Here is a 14,938-nt window from a genome sequence, read left to right as displayed (position 1 = left end):
GGAAGAAAATCTACTGTGAACAACCTTAATGAATCTACTACTTCCTTCACATTATAAGGACTCCAGATTCACTTGAGTGCATATGTTTGGTTTAGAAACAAATGACATAACGTTGAGCAAAATATTTCTCCCTTAGGTCCACCTTCTGATACTATTTACTCCAAAAAGACTGGTATCTTATACTACTCGAACTAGCACTGTTTAAAGTGTGATACTACCCAGAAGAAATCAGCATGGGGTACACTACTATTTACTCAGTAACCAGTCAAATCGATACTATTTACTATGTGTTCAGAATGTAAATAATGATTTCTCTATTTTTATAATCTCTAGCAGTATTATAAAATATTTATGCCACAGATGCTCTCAGCCTGCTTTGGAAAGTGGGCAGTAATCTGAGTTGGATCTTCTAGGCACACACTACAATACAAATAACTAAATACAATAAAAAACGAGCCACTGCTAACTTTTAATTAGCCAATTCCTAGTCCAGTAACAAATTATTACTGTAATTTTTAAAGGTTTTGAAAGAAACCATTTTACAGGAAGCAAATAAAGATGATATACAGCTAATCCTATTTTATTGATAGAGCATGGAAGCACAGAGGCGGGAAATGACTTGTCCAAGGTTATCCATTAGACCAAGGGAAGGGCCAGGAATAGAACCCAGATTTCCTGAGCACTGAGTGACATGTCAGCAGGATATACCCTTCACATTCATTGCTGTGACCTTGGAGGAAAGGAAGGGGAAGGAAATGTGAAATGAAATAATTTGGGACTATTCTGTAACATCTAAGCATTTATCTCATCCTGAGGAAATAAACATAACAAGGATTTTACTGATTTTGGTGATACATGTTACTGGATGAGCTAAGGCTACAAGGTTTGGTCACTACTTGATAAAATCACTTGCCTTGGATCTGGGATAATGTTGCATGTACCTGGTCAGGCATTAGTATTTTCTTATCAAATTAGGGAGCTCTCATCTGGCAGCTTTATAACACAGGTGTGCAGCCTACACTGAATACATCCATCACTCTGATTAGACCACTACACATCATAGCAGCTCTGGAAAGTGACAAAAATAATCTGTTCCAGAGCAGCTAGCAGTTACAGTGCTAAGATTGTTTCAGCTGCAAGCCCCTTTATACTTATCTGACAGATAGCAAAGCAAATGTGATAAGAACTGAATTTTACCTTGTGATACTTTGGCACACACAGAAGATAGGAAAACCCATTCTGACCTTTACGCTGTTGTGAAACACATGCTTCTAAACAAATGCTATTTAAAAACACAGTCTGATCAGAACTATCATGTCATCTGTTTTAGTTTAGCATCAGACATTCAAATTACACTTCTTAATCATGTTATGTCATCTATAAAAAATTGCAGCCTTGCTGAAATGAAATTACTTCACTTAATAAGGCTGCAGGGATTCTGTACTGTTCCTAGCCATATTCTGATTTTCTGTTTAGGGATGTTTGTTTTAATGGGTACATCTCCCTATTCCAGAACTTTGGCATCTGTTCTTCTCTCTCTCGCAAGCCACAGGGGTCACCTTCCTACATTTCATTTCCCCCACCTATAAAACGGGGGACCCTCCTCCCTTGTACTAGTAAACTGTGCGTAGTTCTGAGCTGGGTGACTGACTTAGCCATGAAGGCTGAATATAAATAATATCTTTACAAGCATTCAAGGAATTTTTTGAGAATTGTTTCAAAATCAGTGCAGAAAACATTAGGTGACAATACCCCTCTGTCCATCAGAGTAACTATGGGTTGTATTGTTGCCATTCCTTCTTTCCCATTCATTTGGAAATAAAATTCTTTTTCTAGATTCTTCTGCACCTCGTCAAGCTTTACCAACAAATAATTGCCGATTACCCATAAATTTCAGATTATTCAAGCAGATTATGTCAAGCTTTATCAACAAATAATTGTATCCCAAAAGGTAAAGATCAGACAATGGGCTAGAGATGGCAGCAATTACCAGAAAATACGTACAGGAGTTGCAATACATTATACAATCTGCCATTTAGTGTAAGGGTTAAAAGAGCAAGCCCTAGCAGCACAGCTGTTGGAGTTTAGTCGCATTTTTCCTCCCTTCATGGCCAGGACAAAAGTTAGACAGAAGTACAGACTATATCTGCCTGTTGGAGCACAGCTGCTGTGTCCCCTTGAGGAAGGAGAGAAGGACGTGACCATCTCCCTCTTGTCAAATAAAGCAGGATGATCCCGAGGGAGTATATCCTGAGATCACTGCCACTTATAAAACGTTCTCCATTTCTCACGTATTAGACTTGTGCTGAGATGGAGCGCACATCTAGAGGCACAGCCAAGGACCTTTCCTAGTGAGGAGGTGCCTCTTAACAGTGCTGTTCAAAATCTTGCTGCTCAAGCCTTAAAGTAGAAATGCCATCCTGTAGCAGCACAACATTTCAGATACTTAATTCTGTTTCTGAAGCATGATTTCATGCACGTAACGTTGCTGGAGTGCCGAATGCGCATCTATTCCACCAAGAGGAATGGGTGGCTCATTTGAGCCTGGCTGGGGGTTCTTTCTGATGTGCTCTCCTACTATTAGGGTAAGTTTTTTTCCTCTTGCCTGTGCACCTATAAAATCCTGGATCCCCAAACCAGGTTCCCAGGACAGAATTTTGGTCTTTTGTGCATTACTACTCAACTCAAGTTCGAATTTTTAAATAGTACTACCTGCTCCAGAATATGTTGCCAGAGATCTTCTGCATCTCACCAAGTATGGCTAGCAAGAGAGATGACTTACCACAGCCAACCTGTCCTACAATCATCGTTAGCTGACCTGCAAGAGAGGGGAACACACATAAGCTTCAGATTTTCCAAATGCTCATGAAAAAGGATCTTACTCTATATCTGATGTCATTTTGTACCTTGAGGGATTCGGATATCAATGTTGGACAATGCTGGAGGACCTTCAGGCGTCCAAGTGAAAAATCCATTTGTGATCTATGCCAAGATGGAGAGAAATAAGAAACAGAAAACCAGCGTTAGACTGACTTTCTTTTTCTTTTAGTAAAGGTATAAAGACACATCTATTGTGAGCATCAGAACAGTTAGCCTTTACTCAGTGAAGAAAACAGGTTTTCAAGTGACTAATTTTCTAGAGGTCTGTATTCTGTGCAACAATCTCTGAACTCAAGAAAACATAGCAATAAGATAATCGTGGAAAAGGGGGAAAAAGTTGCTCTTTAGGGTTTGTTTTGTCATTCATAAGGTGGGCACATAAAATAAGTGAAATGATGACTAAATTACATACAGGACCACGGTTTGCACTCTGCAAAGCACTGAATGTCAGTCTAGACACGTCGCAGCATATAACACAATTATATGGTCTGCATTCTGAGTTGATTTGCAGAATTGTCCTCAAAAATTGCATGTTGTTGCCTATTACAATATTTTCCTTTATATTTCTGAAATGATTCTCAGATGATGTAGTATTCTTTGGATATAAGCCATCTTTTTATTTAAAAAGACTACCAACAAGACACAGGTCTGTTCAGGATTTTAACTGGAGATTTCCACTGGATACTGTGAAAAATGGGAGAGGAGACAGTTTTACAGATCTGTATTTATACAGCATTCTCTTCTCTCACTTTTTCAGAAGCACTGAAGCTCTCAAAGCCTTCCAGCAACATAAGGTACAACATTTTTTGACATGAGAAAAGAGTGGAATGGGACACTTCTATCCTACCCTGGAGCTAACTTCCACTGGAGAATAAAATAATGGCTTTATGTTGGAAACAAACAAACAAACAAACTTGAAAGAATAAGCAGAACAAAATATTGCGCTGCTCCCTCTAGATCAACAAAACCAGCCAGAGAATCCCCTCTCAAAAAGTGCCCCCTCACGGGCAATAAGCTGCAAACAGACAGCACCCAATAACTGCAGAATTGCTGGCCCCAAGTGCAGCCTGTGACAATGATGTCAGCAGATGGAGCCAAAGATTATATCTGGTCCTCAGATATTCAAGGTCTTAAAAATACCATCCTCTCAGAGCTTACTGCTCTGGCCCTCCTTTGTCATCACTCCAGGCTGATCTTTTGATCTACGTGTCTATTCCTCCTCCCCACCCAACATCAATATTCCTTACACTTTCCCGCATTAAAGCAGGATGTTAGACAACAGCCTCCAAAGAACCCTGGAAGCACTAACCAGTTGTCCCACTTAGACCCACGAAACTGAATTATTTTTGTGCCAGAAATGCAAATGTAATAGTAGACTTCCTAAATAAATAGCATCATCTGTATAACAGCCATCAGGATTTTTATTATTTCTGGCCATTTCTACAGATAATCAAAAATATCAGCCTTCCAACTGGCATGGACAATTTTAACTTTTCCTCAAATAAGCTGGAAATTCTTGTCATGAAAACACGGCTAATAATATGAACATTGCCAGTGTAAATTTGCTGAGTGAAATCTAGAGGGATATACATAACTAATCACAATATAAAGGCCAGCAGGCAGTTCTGAGAATGGAAAGCATAGAAAGAAAGGTGAGATTAATCTTTGGTACAAGCGTCTGACAGCTTCACATCAGAAGTTGCTTCTTGAATTTGAAACTCGGCTATCAGAATACAAAAGTGACTATTAATGAGCCATAGTAACTGTTATTAGAGTGACCTTCATATCACCTTTACACAAAAATCATCTGCTTCTGTGATATTAATTGGTCTTCTCGTATGAGAGCTGTAATTGTTCCAGTCCTCCCTGGCAGGCCTCTTGCGGTTAACAACTTTGAGTGGCTGTGAAAAACCAGAAAGACAAAAATACACAGTAAGTGGTGGCGGTACCAGCAAAGTGCCCTAAACATGAGCAATCATGTTATCACCTATGTAGTACAGGGTACTGAAATGAGTTTTTGCAATTGCATAAAATAATCAGAAGGAAGTAGAAAAGCAGAAAAACTACTCTGGGTACAAACGACTACCCACTTCACCTGCAATTAGACATTATTACTTACCACTGCCTGGTATTTGCTGTGATTATCTGCACTTCTTAGCTCTGGACATTTATCATGCTCTTCTCCAATCTCTTCACTTGACAGGAATTCACTCAGTTTCTGCACACTGAGAGGGAAAAAGAATTACAGCTCAATCCAGAATGCAAAACTTTTGTTCACTCTAATGTTTATTACAGAGAATCCCTTCAAGTACTTCAGCCATTGTCTGCTGTGTGGTTTATCTGTTTCCATTTTGTTACAGGTCTATGAAAATGTTTCATGAGATGTTACTGCATGGAAGTTGACAAAATGTGCTCTGTTGCCTACTAAGGACTATGATTCTTCAATGGTTTATGCAAGTGCTTCTCAGGTCTTTCCTCTTCTGATGCCACCAGATAAATTACACAAGATTTTGTCAGGTATTTGGTGTGACAAAGACTAGCCCCAGCCAAAGCTGGTTTTGAAGAAGTGGAGTGCAGTGGATGTGCAGAAGTAGAATTAATGTCATTTACGTTACCAAAGTACTGCACAGCCATTTCTTCTGAACAAACACTAGGAGTCTGAAGAAATCTGTATGCCATGAGCTGAAATCAATCCTTTACAAGGAATATGAAGTGTATGAGATAACATGAAAAAGGAGCATACCTTAACAGAAGAGTATTCAACACATGAGATAGAAAAGGAATGCTAACAGCAGCCCCAAAGAAGAATGTATAAAATCTTCCTAAGCTGTTTAACATTTAATTAACTAAGAGATAATGTGCCTTTTTTATTATATTTAACAGAGTATAACATCACTTTCATCTCTTTACTGGACTTTATAAAATTTATGTCTAATCTACTCACAGGGCAAGCAAACGAAATTTGTAAAGTGGATTGAACACTGAACTTAGTGTCAAAGAGGCTCAATTAGCTGCAAGTAAGTTAACTATCCGTATTCAAAACTATAAAGTGATGGAAGGCCCAAAAGTTTAAAGAATAAATTTATAGAGGATGACTGAAATAACTGATTTCAATATTTAGCCTTCGGCTAATTGGAGAGCAACAGGCAGTCTATGCCACCGCAGCACAGTGCAATCTGCCTACCTGTCTGTGTGCAAGTTAAAAAATAAGAGTTAATAATCAGCATTTATTTTCCTCTACTGGGGATTACTTCTTCAGAAGGAGATTTAATTTCTTTTGTGAGCCTCACGGGATGCTCTGCTGGTGCAAAAGCAGTGCTTGGACCACAGCACTGTAAGCAGAGACTGAGGGCAGCAAGGGCCTTCCTGGGGCAGAATTCGTTCATCAGGTTTTCTGTCAATCCACTGGTGGTGGATTTGCCGAGAATGAATTACAATCTAAGCAAATAAAGAAGGGGAGTAACTATTGGGGATGGGATGAGAGGAGGAGTAAGTAATTCAGGCCCAATGTTGGACCACAAATTCTTAATGTTAAGGTCTGTTAAAAGAAGAAATGAGAAGCCTCAGAGATACTCTTACCTATTTGCACAAAGCTCTAGAACATGGGGCTAGGAATGATCTTGACTTTCTTTGTTCAATGAGCCAGACATTTAACAGAACATTTTGAGTGTCTTTAAACGGACCAAATGATGGTTTAGCTATTGCCTACACGGGATTGGGATGCAGCTGCACCTACTTTCTTTACAGGCAAACTACATTGACATTTGAATAATTGCTCTAAAGTTGTAAAGATCAGATACAAAAGCCCTCTCTGTATCTGCTCCAGGATCTAGAAAAGGAAGAAGAAAAGACATCCAACATATTCTTGCACCATGCATACCTAAACAAGACCAGCTCTTTATGAAGCCGCAGGATAGTTTGATTTGTGCAGCAAGGTGGCTGTACTCTAAATGCCAAGACTTTTCCCTGCAAGCACTCTGCCTAATTCTCTGCTTAAATCCAATATTGCTGCTCCTGTAGCTATCACTGAAGGAATGCAGTGACTTACAGCTGCGAGAGAGAACTGTTTGTTAGAGGCATCAGCTCGCACTTCAGGGTGTCACACCGTTCTACACTCTTACAGAATAATAATTAAAAAACAAGTATGTTCTCTGCAGAACTCTAGCTGACGCAGCACTTTCACCAGAATTCCAATATCTCCACTGAGGAACTTATTTTTAACTCATCCACTAGAGGTATTGATTAAAACACAGTTATTTGCACAGCTGACTGAAAAAGCAGTTTCATATTAAAGCCAGTAAAATATATAATGCCACTCTCGCTACTTGACCTTTGCTGATGGGAAATTGTACACTGTAGTCTTTGTCCTTGAAGACCTCACATTTAAGAAATACATCAATTGGCTGCTGAAATTTTCAGTAGCACAAATATATATTAAAAGTACTTTTCAGAGAGAACAGAATTTCTTACCTTCATAAAGGCTTTTCAGCAGTTCCCTCTCTCCACAGAAGTGAACACCCTAACCACATAACTTGGAAATTTTGTAGTGACCCTATGTAGAACATAAGCTTTAAGTCTCTTCTATCACTGGAAAGAATCCCAGCATTGTTCCAATAGTGTCAGTGGCAATCCATGATGATGCTTTTCAATTGGGCACATATGTATGGATAAAAAGACACTGACAAGTTTATTTGTAGAGATTCTTCTCTTTATGAGCAGCTGGCATCAGAGATTCTGGCCAACGTTAACAGAGCAGTGATTGTGAAGTGCCTGAGATGCAAAGCCAGTAACACACTCTCAACATCCTTTTACATGCGGGTTCCACTTCTGGTTCATCTCCTGCTTCACTTTGCTGCTTCCTTTCTGTCAGCACAGGGTAAGATGCCTTGAACGATTGCTAAAACCAATTAGAATATCTCAGCCTAACAAAAGCTCAATTATGGCTTTGTAAAGTTAGATTACCTTTATCTGATCCTATTGATCAGCTAGTTATTAGCAGCAAGGTGTAACAACAGGTATGACGTTAATTGTACTCAACCAGCACAAACACAGCTTTTTAGTATCTGTTTGCTTTTTCACATTTCCCAAGCTATTTAAGCAAGCACGTGTTTGCACAGGTTGAAAGTATCTGACGCGTGCTTCCGAAGGACTGCACCGAAGGTTGGGGTATGCAGAAGACCCATGCAGAGCAGCACCAGTAGCACTTGGGAGCAATGCACTCTGGAACACTAAGTGAACTACTCAGGTACAGATAGCCAAGAATCACAGAATCACAGAATTTCTAGGTTGGAAGAGACCTCAAGATCATCGAGTCCAAACTCTGACCTAACGCTAACAGTCCCCACTAAACCATATCCCTAAGCTCTACATCTAAACGTATTTTAAAGACCTCCAGGGATGGTGACTCCACCACTTCCCTGGGCAGCCTGTTCCAGTGCCTCACAACCCTTTTGGTAAAGAAGTTCTTCCTAACATCCAACCTAAAACTCCCCTGGCACAACTTAAGCCCATTCCCCCTCGTCCTGTCACCAGGCACGTGGGAGAATAGACCAACCCCCACCTCACTACAGCCTCCTTTAAGGTATCCGTAAAGAGCGATAAGGTCGCCCCTGAGCCTCCTCTTCTTCAGGCTGAACAAGCCCAGCTCCCTCAGCCACTCCTCGTAGGACTTGTTCTCCAGGCCCCTCACCAGCTTCGTCGCCCTTCTCTGCACCCGCTCAAGCACCTCGATGTCCTTCTTGTAGCAAGGGGCCCAAAACTGAACACAGTACTCGAGGTGCGGCCTCACCAGAGCTGAGTACAGGGGGACAATCACCTCCCTAGCCCTGCTGGCCACACTGTTTCTTATGCAAGCCAGGATGCTGTTGGCCTTCTTGGCCACCTGAGCACACTGCTGGCTCATATTCAGCCGACTGTCCACCATCACTCCCAGGTCCTTCTCTGCCTGGCAGCTCTCCAACCACTCATCTCCCAGCCTGTAGCTCTGCTTGGGGTTATTGCGCCCCAGGTGCAGGACCCGGCACTTGGCCTTGTTGAACTTCATGCAGTTGACCTCAGCCCATCGGTGCAGCCTATCCAGATCCTCCTGCAGAGCCTTCCCACCCTCAAGTAGATTGACACACGTGCATAGCTTGGTGTCATCTGCAAACTTACTGAGGGTGCACTCGATGCCCTCGTCCAGATCATCGATGAAGATATTAAAGCGGACCGGCCCCAGCACTGAGCCCTGGGGAACGCCACTAGTGACTGGCCTCCAACTGGACTTGGCTCCATTCACCACGACTCTTTGGGCCCGGCTATCCAGCCAGTTTCTAACCCAACGAAGCGTGCGCCAGTCCAAGCCAAGAGCAGCCAGTTTCTTGAGGAGAATGCTGTGGGAGACGGTGTCAAAAGCCTTGCTGAAGTCAAGGTAGACCACATCCACAGCCTTTCCCTCATCCACCCAGCGCGTCACTTTGTCATAGAAGGAGATCAGGTTTGTCAAGCAGGACCTGCCTTTCATAAACCCATGCTGACTGGGCCTGATCGCCTGCTTGCCCTGCAAGTGCTGCGTGATGACTCTCAGGAGGATCTGCTCCATGAGCTTCCCTGGCACTGAGGTCAAACTGACAGGCCTGTAGTTTCCCGGGTCTGCCCTCCGGCCCTTCTTGTAGATGGGCGTCACGTTTGCTAGCCGCCAGTCAACTGGGACCTCCCCCAATCGCCAGGACTGTTGATAAATGATGGTAAGCAGCTTGGCCAGCTCCTCTGCCAGTTCTCTCAGTACCCTTGGGTGGATCCCATCCGGCCGCATCGACTTGTGCACATCCAAGTGCCGTACCAGGTCACCAACCAGTTCTTCGTGGATAGTGAGGGCCACATCCTGCTCCCCATCCCCTTCCACCAGCTCAGGGTACTGGGTATCCAGAGAACAACCGGTATTGCTGCTAAAGACTGAGGCAAAGAAGGCATTAAGCACCTCCGCCTTTTCCTCATCTCTTGTAAATAAGTTTCCCCCCGCATCCAGTAAAGGATGGAGATTCTTCTTAGTCCTCCTTTTTGTGTTGATGTATTTATAAAAACGTTTTTTGTTATCTTTAACGGCAGTAGCCAGATTGAGCTCCAGATGAGCTTTGGCCTTCCTAAGAGAAGACAGGGCTCGTGTCAGCTTTGTCACACAAATTCAACCTGGGGGCTCCTGCCTGCCTTCCAAATGCCAGGGCAATAGCCTGCTTACAAGGAAGTAAGTGCAGAATCACTCATGGCTAGCAACAATTAATACTTGGTTGATACTAATTGTTCTAGCATTGATACTGTGGCATTAACAGGCACAGAACTGGTTGACAAAAAAATCCTTACACAAGCCAAAATAAATGCCCATTACCAATATTGGCCCCCAGACACATTACTGGCTGCGATCTTTGCCTGACAATTTGCCTTGGCTCTAGGGACCACCACGGTGCCTGCAAAACGTTTCCTGCCAGCCACTGATGCTCTCAGGTTTCACACGTGTTAGGAGAGAGGATGCAGCTGTGACTCTGCACCATCAGGGAATTTCTAAAACAGTGAGGGCAATATCAGCTTCCTGCTGTAGTCTCCTTTACATCTCCAAAGTGACACAAACGTAATTAAGCTAGGCAATTAATACAGCTATCTGCCCCATACTTTGGACAAGCTATATTTGAGATCACAAAGAGGTATAATAAAGTAAGAAGCCCATACTCTCTCCTCATTCCTTATCAGTTGTGTAGGGTTACACTGAATAGGGAAAGTATTGGATTTTTTTTTTTTTCTTTTTTAAACATAGATTTGCTGATATTCAAAGAAAAACTCCCAGTGAAACATGAGTTCTACCAAAAAAAAGACTCAAGTGCTGGTTATTATTTCAGGTTTTGAATGCGCAGGCTAATGTGCTCATAAGAGAGTCAAAATTCATCCAGTCTGGAAGAGACATTTAGTCATCAGCTCACTCCTACACTTAACATTGCAATTTTTGTGTCTACAGCATTGTGGCTTGGCTTCTGTTGTTGGTTTTGTTTTTGTTTTTTAAGTCTAACTCTCGACCAAGAGGTCATCTCTCACATAGACAGTTGGTGGGAGAGCACTGCTGAACACTGAAATACAGGTTCTTCTAGGATCATCTTTTTTCCTTTCTACATGCTTCACGTGGGTAGAAACATTTGGGTAAGTTACAAAATGAAACCTTCAGTAAGCTTTCACCTCCTTTTTTGTTACCACGTATGAATTGCATGTGATACCGGCACATCTCAGCCTGTTCCACGTAACGAAGCAGTAACCATAGGCCATAAAACATTGGTTGTGACAACTGCACCAGCAAAGAAATCAGCCTGCATGCTACAACCAAGGGCAATGCACATGGCAAAAGCTAGGGAAGCAAATTACAAAAACCACTGATAAATAGGTGCCATGTTATTTCTAAATTTTTAATTGGATGACGGAACAATAGCCATAGCTTCAAAAGTCAGAGAGATGGGAACAAAGACATTCATTTTACAGTTCTCACCTTACTAATGCTTTGACAGTGGATCTGACCACACTGGAGAGCAGGAACAACGGAGACACAAGAATGTGAAACAGGGAGATGGAGGCAAATGCCACAGATGGGGAGAAGTCAGCCTCTCTTGTCAGATGAGCGTGGACCACAAATGTCTACAAAGATACAGACGTTATCATCAGCATTTAGCCATAAAGAAAATGCATAAAGACCTTGCATTTCACAAGCATTTCATTTAATGCCTCTTATTTAAGAACTGCAATTTTTGTTCTCTCAACAGTCTGGAGAAGCGCTTCATACTCCTTGCTGTTACTGGTTGCAGACAGGCTTTTTCCATTCTCTCCCAGAGGAATTGCAAACGTGCAGGAGCTTTGCATCCCTTCCTTCTTCTTCCTCATTTCCACATCACTTACACTTGGAAGCATAGTTGTAATTAAAGTTACTTAGAAAAGTCCATACTTACTATAAGTACAGCTGCAATTGGTATTGCTGCATTCATAAAGACTGTGAAGGAAAACATGTAGGAACATTTAGACACAATTCCCATTCAGCCAAGATAAAGATTAAAATACTACTAACTAACACTGTCTTATAATGATATTTTCTATGCTTAACATAGCAAAAATGCACAACTATTTACACACAGCATTCTTTTAAATACCTACAGTTTGATTCTCCAGTTACCTCAAAACCCAACTGCTCTTCAGTTACTCAGAACCCAGCAATGCACCCTAAAAGAGGTGACCAACCTATGCATTTTAAAGTGTGCTCAGCTCACATAGAGATCAGGCGTGGGGCACTCACAAGTCTCTGTCTCACAGCAGACAAAAATGCTGAGCTGATACGAGGTCTGGCAGACAACTTGGACTGCTTATTCCAGAAGAGAAAATGGATCCACATCTACAGAGATGGAGCTAGAGTCCAGTTCAGCTCAGGAACAGAAGATGGGCTTGTGGTAAGGGCAAAGCTGCAGGGGCTTGCACATCAGCCTCCACCAAGTTATTTTTTGACCTTGTGCAAAAGTGACTTATTTTGTTAGAAGGACCTAACAGATTGTGAAATAGCCACATTTAGGCTGGTTTTAAGGTAGCTAATTCAAGCTGCTAACTAGGTATCAGTCTGAGCACGTTAGCTCAGAAGGCTGAAACTCCGAGCACACTTCAAGCTGGAAACCTGTGCAGGACCTTGCGCTTCTACACACTGAGGCTATAGAGAGTTGAATTAGATGGTTTATTCCATTTAGTTAGGCATAATTACACTTGCTTTGTCAGGCTTGGCTACTTAGATTATTAATATCTTCAGGAGACTGATACAGGTTCTAACTCTAAGTGTGACAGAGCTTTGATTTCGATTTTAGCTGGGCCTTGTGTTATTAAAATGCAGACAACGAGCCAGTTTCCTCCCTGACCTTGAACAGCATTTGTTACGGTGCCCTGGATTCACTACAATAGCTCTTCATACACTATTGCATTTCAAGTTTATTAAACAGATGGAGGGGGGAGAAGGAAGCAAATAAAATTTGTGTACAGGGATCTCTTTGAGATGGGGCAGGAATATGGGCTGACAATACAATAATAAACAGCCACCCCTGTAGAAGCCTGACTCAGAACCCGAATCATGGTCTTGTCCCACACCGCTGTCCACTCAGTCACATCGTGAGAGTATTATCTAACCATCCACCCTTTCATTTTGACCTTTGCTCAATTTTATTCCATGAAGTGAACAATACAGAGAAAGACTACGGAATATATAGATAAGACAGAATTAAAAGATCAGTACATGTTTAACAGAAAAGAAAGGGACTAGTCACTTTTTAAAACAAACAAACCACCTTTGCCTGTTCTTTTGCTGTCAGATATAGCCAAAGGTCAGGCAGGAAAAGCACTTACTGGTTTCTTCATCTGAAGTGGAGTGCCATCATTTGGCCCACAAATACTTCTAGTGGAATGTATGACCATCCTTCTCTGGGCACAAACTCCACAAATAACTTAACATACTGTCAGAGACTCCTTCTTCCTACATTTAGATTATTATTAATAAATCCTGTAGCGTAGTTGTAAGCTCAATTCAAGCATAAATAAAATAGGTGTGTTATTTCGTGTAGCTCTAATTCCTTGACGGATGGGACTGAAAACACAGGTGTATTTATACATAGGTTCCTGAGGTAAAAGCTTACCTTTTGAAAACTTTTAAGGTTGGGAGATCTGGGGGTGTTCAGCCTGGAGAAGAGAAAGCTCTGAGGAGACCCCATTGTGACCTTTCAATACTTAAAGGGGTCTTATAGAAAAGATGTAGAATGACTCTTTACTCGGGTATATAATGATACGACAAGGGTGAATGATCTTAAACTAAAAGAGGATAGATTTAGAGTAGACATTAGGAGGAAATTCTTCACTGTAAGAGTAGTGAGGCACTGGAACAGGTTGCCCAGAGAAGCTGTGGATGCCCCATCCTGGAGGTGTTCAAGCCCAGGCTGGGTGGGTCCTTGGCCAACCTGACTAGTGGGTGGCATCCCCACCCATGGCAGGGGGCTTGGAGTTAGAGGACCTTTAAGGTTCCTTCCAACCTGAGCCATTCTATGAATGACAAACATGTATTAAAGCCTAAAAATTCATAGTTTACTACCCACCTTAGAAAAATGTTAATAATTTTCTGAGAGAAATGTTCTTTTCTGTGTTGGAATACAAAGCAGCTTCTCCTGCAGAGTTGTTGCACGTCATATAAACTTTAAGTAGTTACAGCATAGGAAGATTGGAAAATAAAAACTCACTGCCTGTACCTGTGGAATTCTTAATTCTACTAAATCCTTGCATTTGTGGTTTGCCTTTGAGGCTGCTGCAGTACATGATTTCTCTTTTATGTGTGTATCAAATAAGAGAAAACCCCAAAGCTGATAAACTTGTCAAGAGAAGGACCCTGCTCTTCTGCTGGCAGTATGAGATTATACCTTCCAAAGATGAAGTTGGAGGGATTAAACATACTGTAGGGCTGGCAAAGACTGCTGTGGTTATGACAGCATGGGTCAGTTGGTGGCTCCCCAGAAGTTGATCTGAATCTTGCTGTTATGTGAGATCACAGGCACATCCAAGGACATCTTATTTTAAGTAAACAAACACTGACTGAGCCACTGGAATTTCTGGTTTATTAGTTAGTTTTTTGTTTGTTTGTTTTCAATTACGGAAATGTCTAATATAATAAAATCATTTCTAAAATGGATTGATTTTGCAGCTAAATTTTTTTTTTCCCCAATTAGATTCTGTCCAAAGTACTTTGTTATTAGAAAAGGCAGATAGAAAACTAGAAAAAAATCTATAAGCTATGTGAACCATTTAGAACAGTAACTACTGTCAATAACCTGTGAGAAAGCCTGGATTTCCTTACTTTCTGACAGATTAGACAAAAATTTACAGAAATAGGAAAACCATTCCTTGCTTTCTCTGCCTTTCCTGAATATATACCCTTACACATAAACCTACAGAGCTGAACATAAGATAATCTTAATAATAACTGCAAAAAAAATGAAAGTCTTCTTGGCCACAGTTAAAGAATACGCTGTTGAAACTC

At 41.5% G+C, this 14,938-nt stretch overlaps 1 protein-coding gene across 1 annotated transcript in view; it reads right to left on the bottom strand.

Annotated features, from left to right (window-relative positions):
• The window catches only part of ABCC8 (ATP binding cassette subfamily C member 8), a 76,922-nt gene that overhangs the window by 34,436 nt on the left and 27,548 nt on the right, over positions 1–14,938 (bottom strand). Inside the window, exons 11-16 of the mRNA XM_082761601.1 lie at positions 11,838–11,878; positions 11,384–11,529; positions 5,000–5,105; positions 4,671–4,781; positions 2,907–2,982; positions 2,713–2,818 (exon numbers count right to left, since the gene is read on the bottom strand). Of these exons, the coding sequence (XP_082617727.1) occupies positions 2,713–2,818; positions 2,907–2,982; positions 4,671–4,781; positions 5,000–5,105; positions 11,384–11,529; positions 11,838–11,878 (586 nt within the window). The remainder of the gene's footprint in view (positions 1–2,712; positions 2,819–2,906; positions 2,983–4,670; positions 4,782–4,999; positions 5,106–11,383; positions 11,530–11,837; positions 11,879–14,938) is intronic.

Source organism: Aythya marila (assembly GCF_965140915.1).
Source record: "Aythya marila genome assembly, chromosome: 5".
Taxonomy (NCBI): Eukaryota; Metazoa; Chordata; class Aves; order Anseriformes; family Anatidae; genus Aythya; species Aythya marila.
Note: the sequence above shows the minus strand (reverse complement) of the source record. Positions and strands in the feature narration are given on the sequence as shown.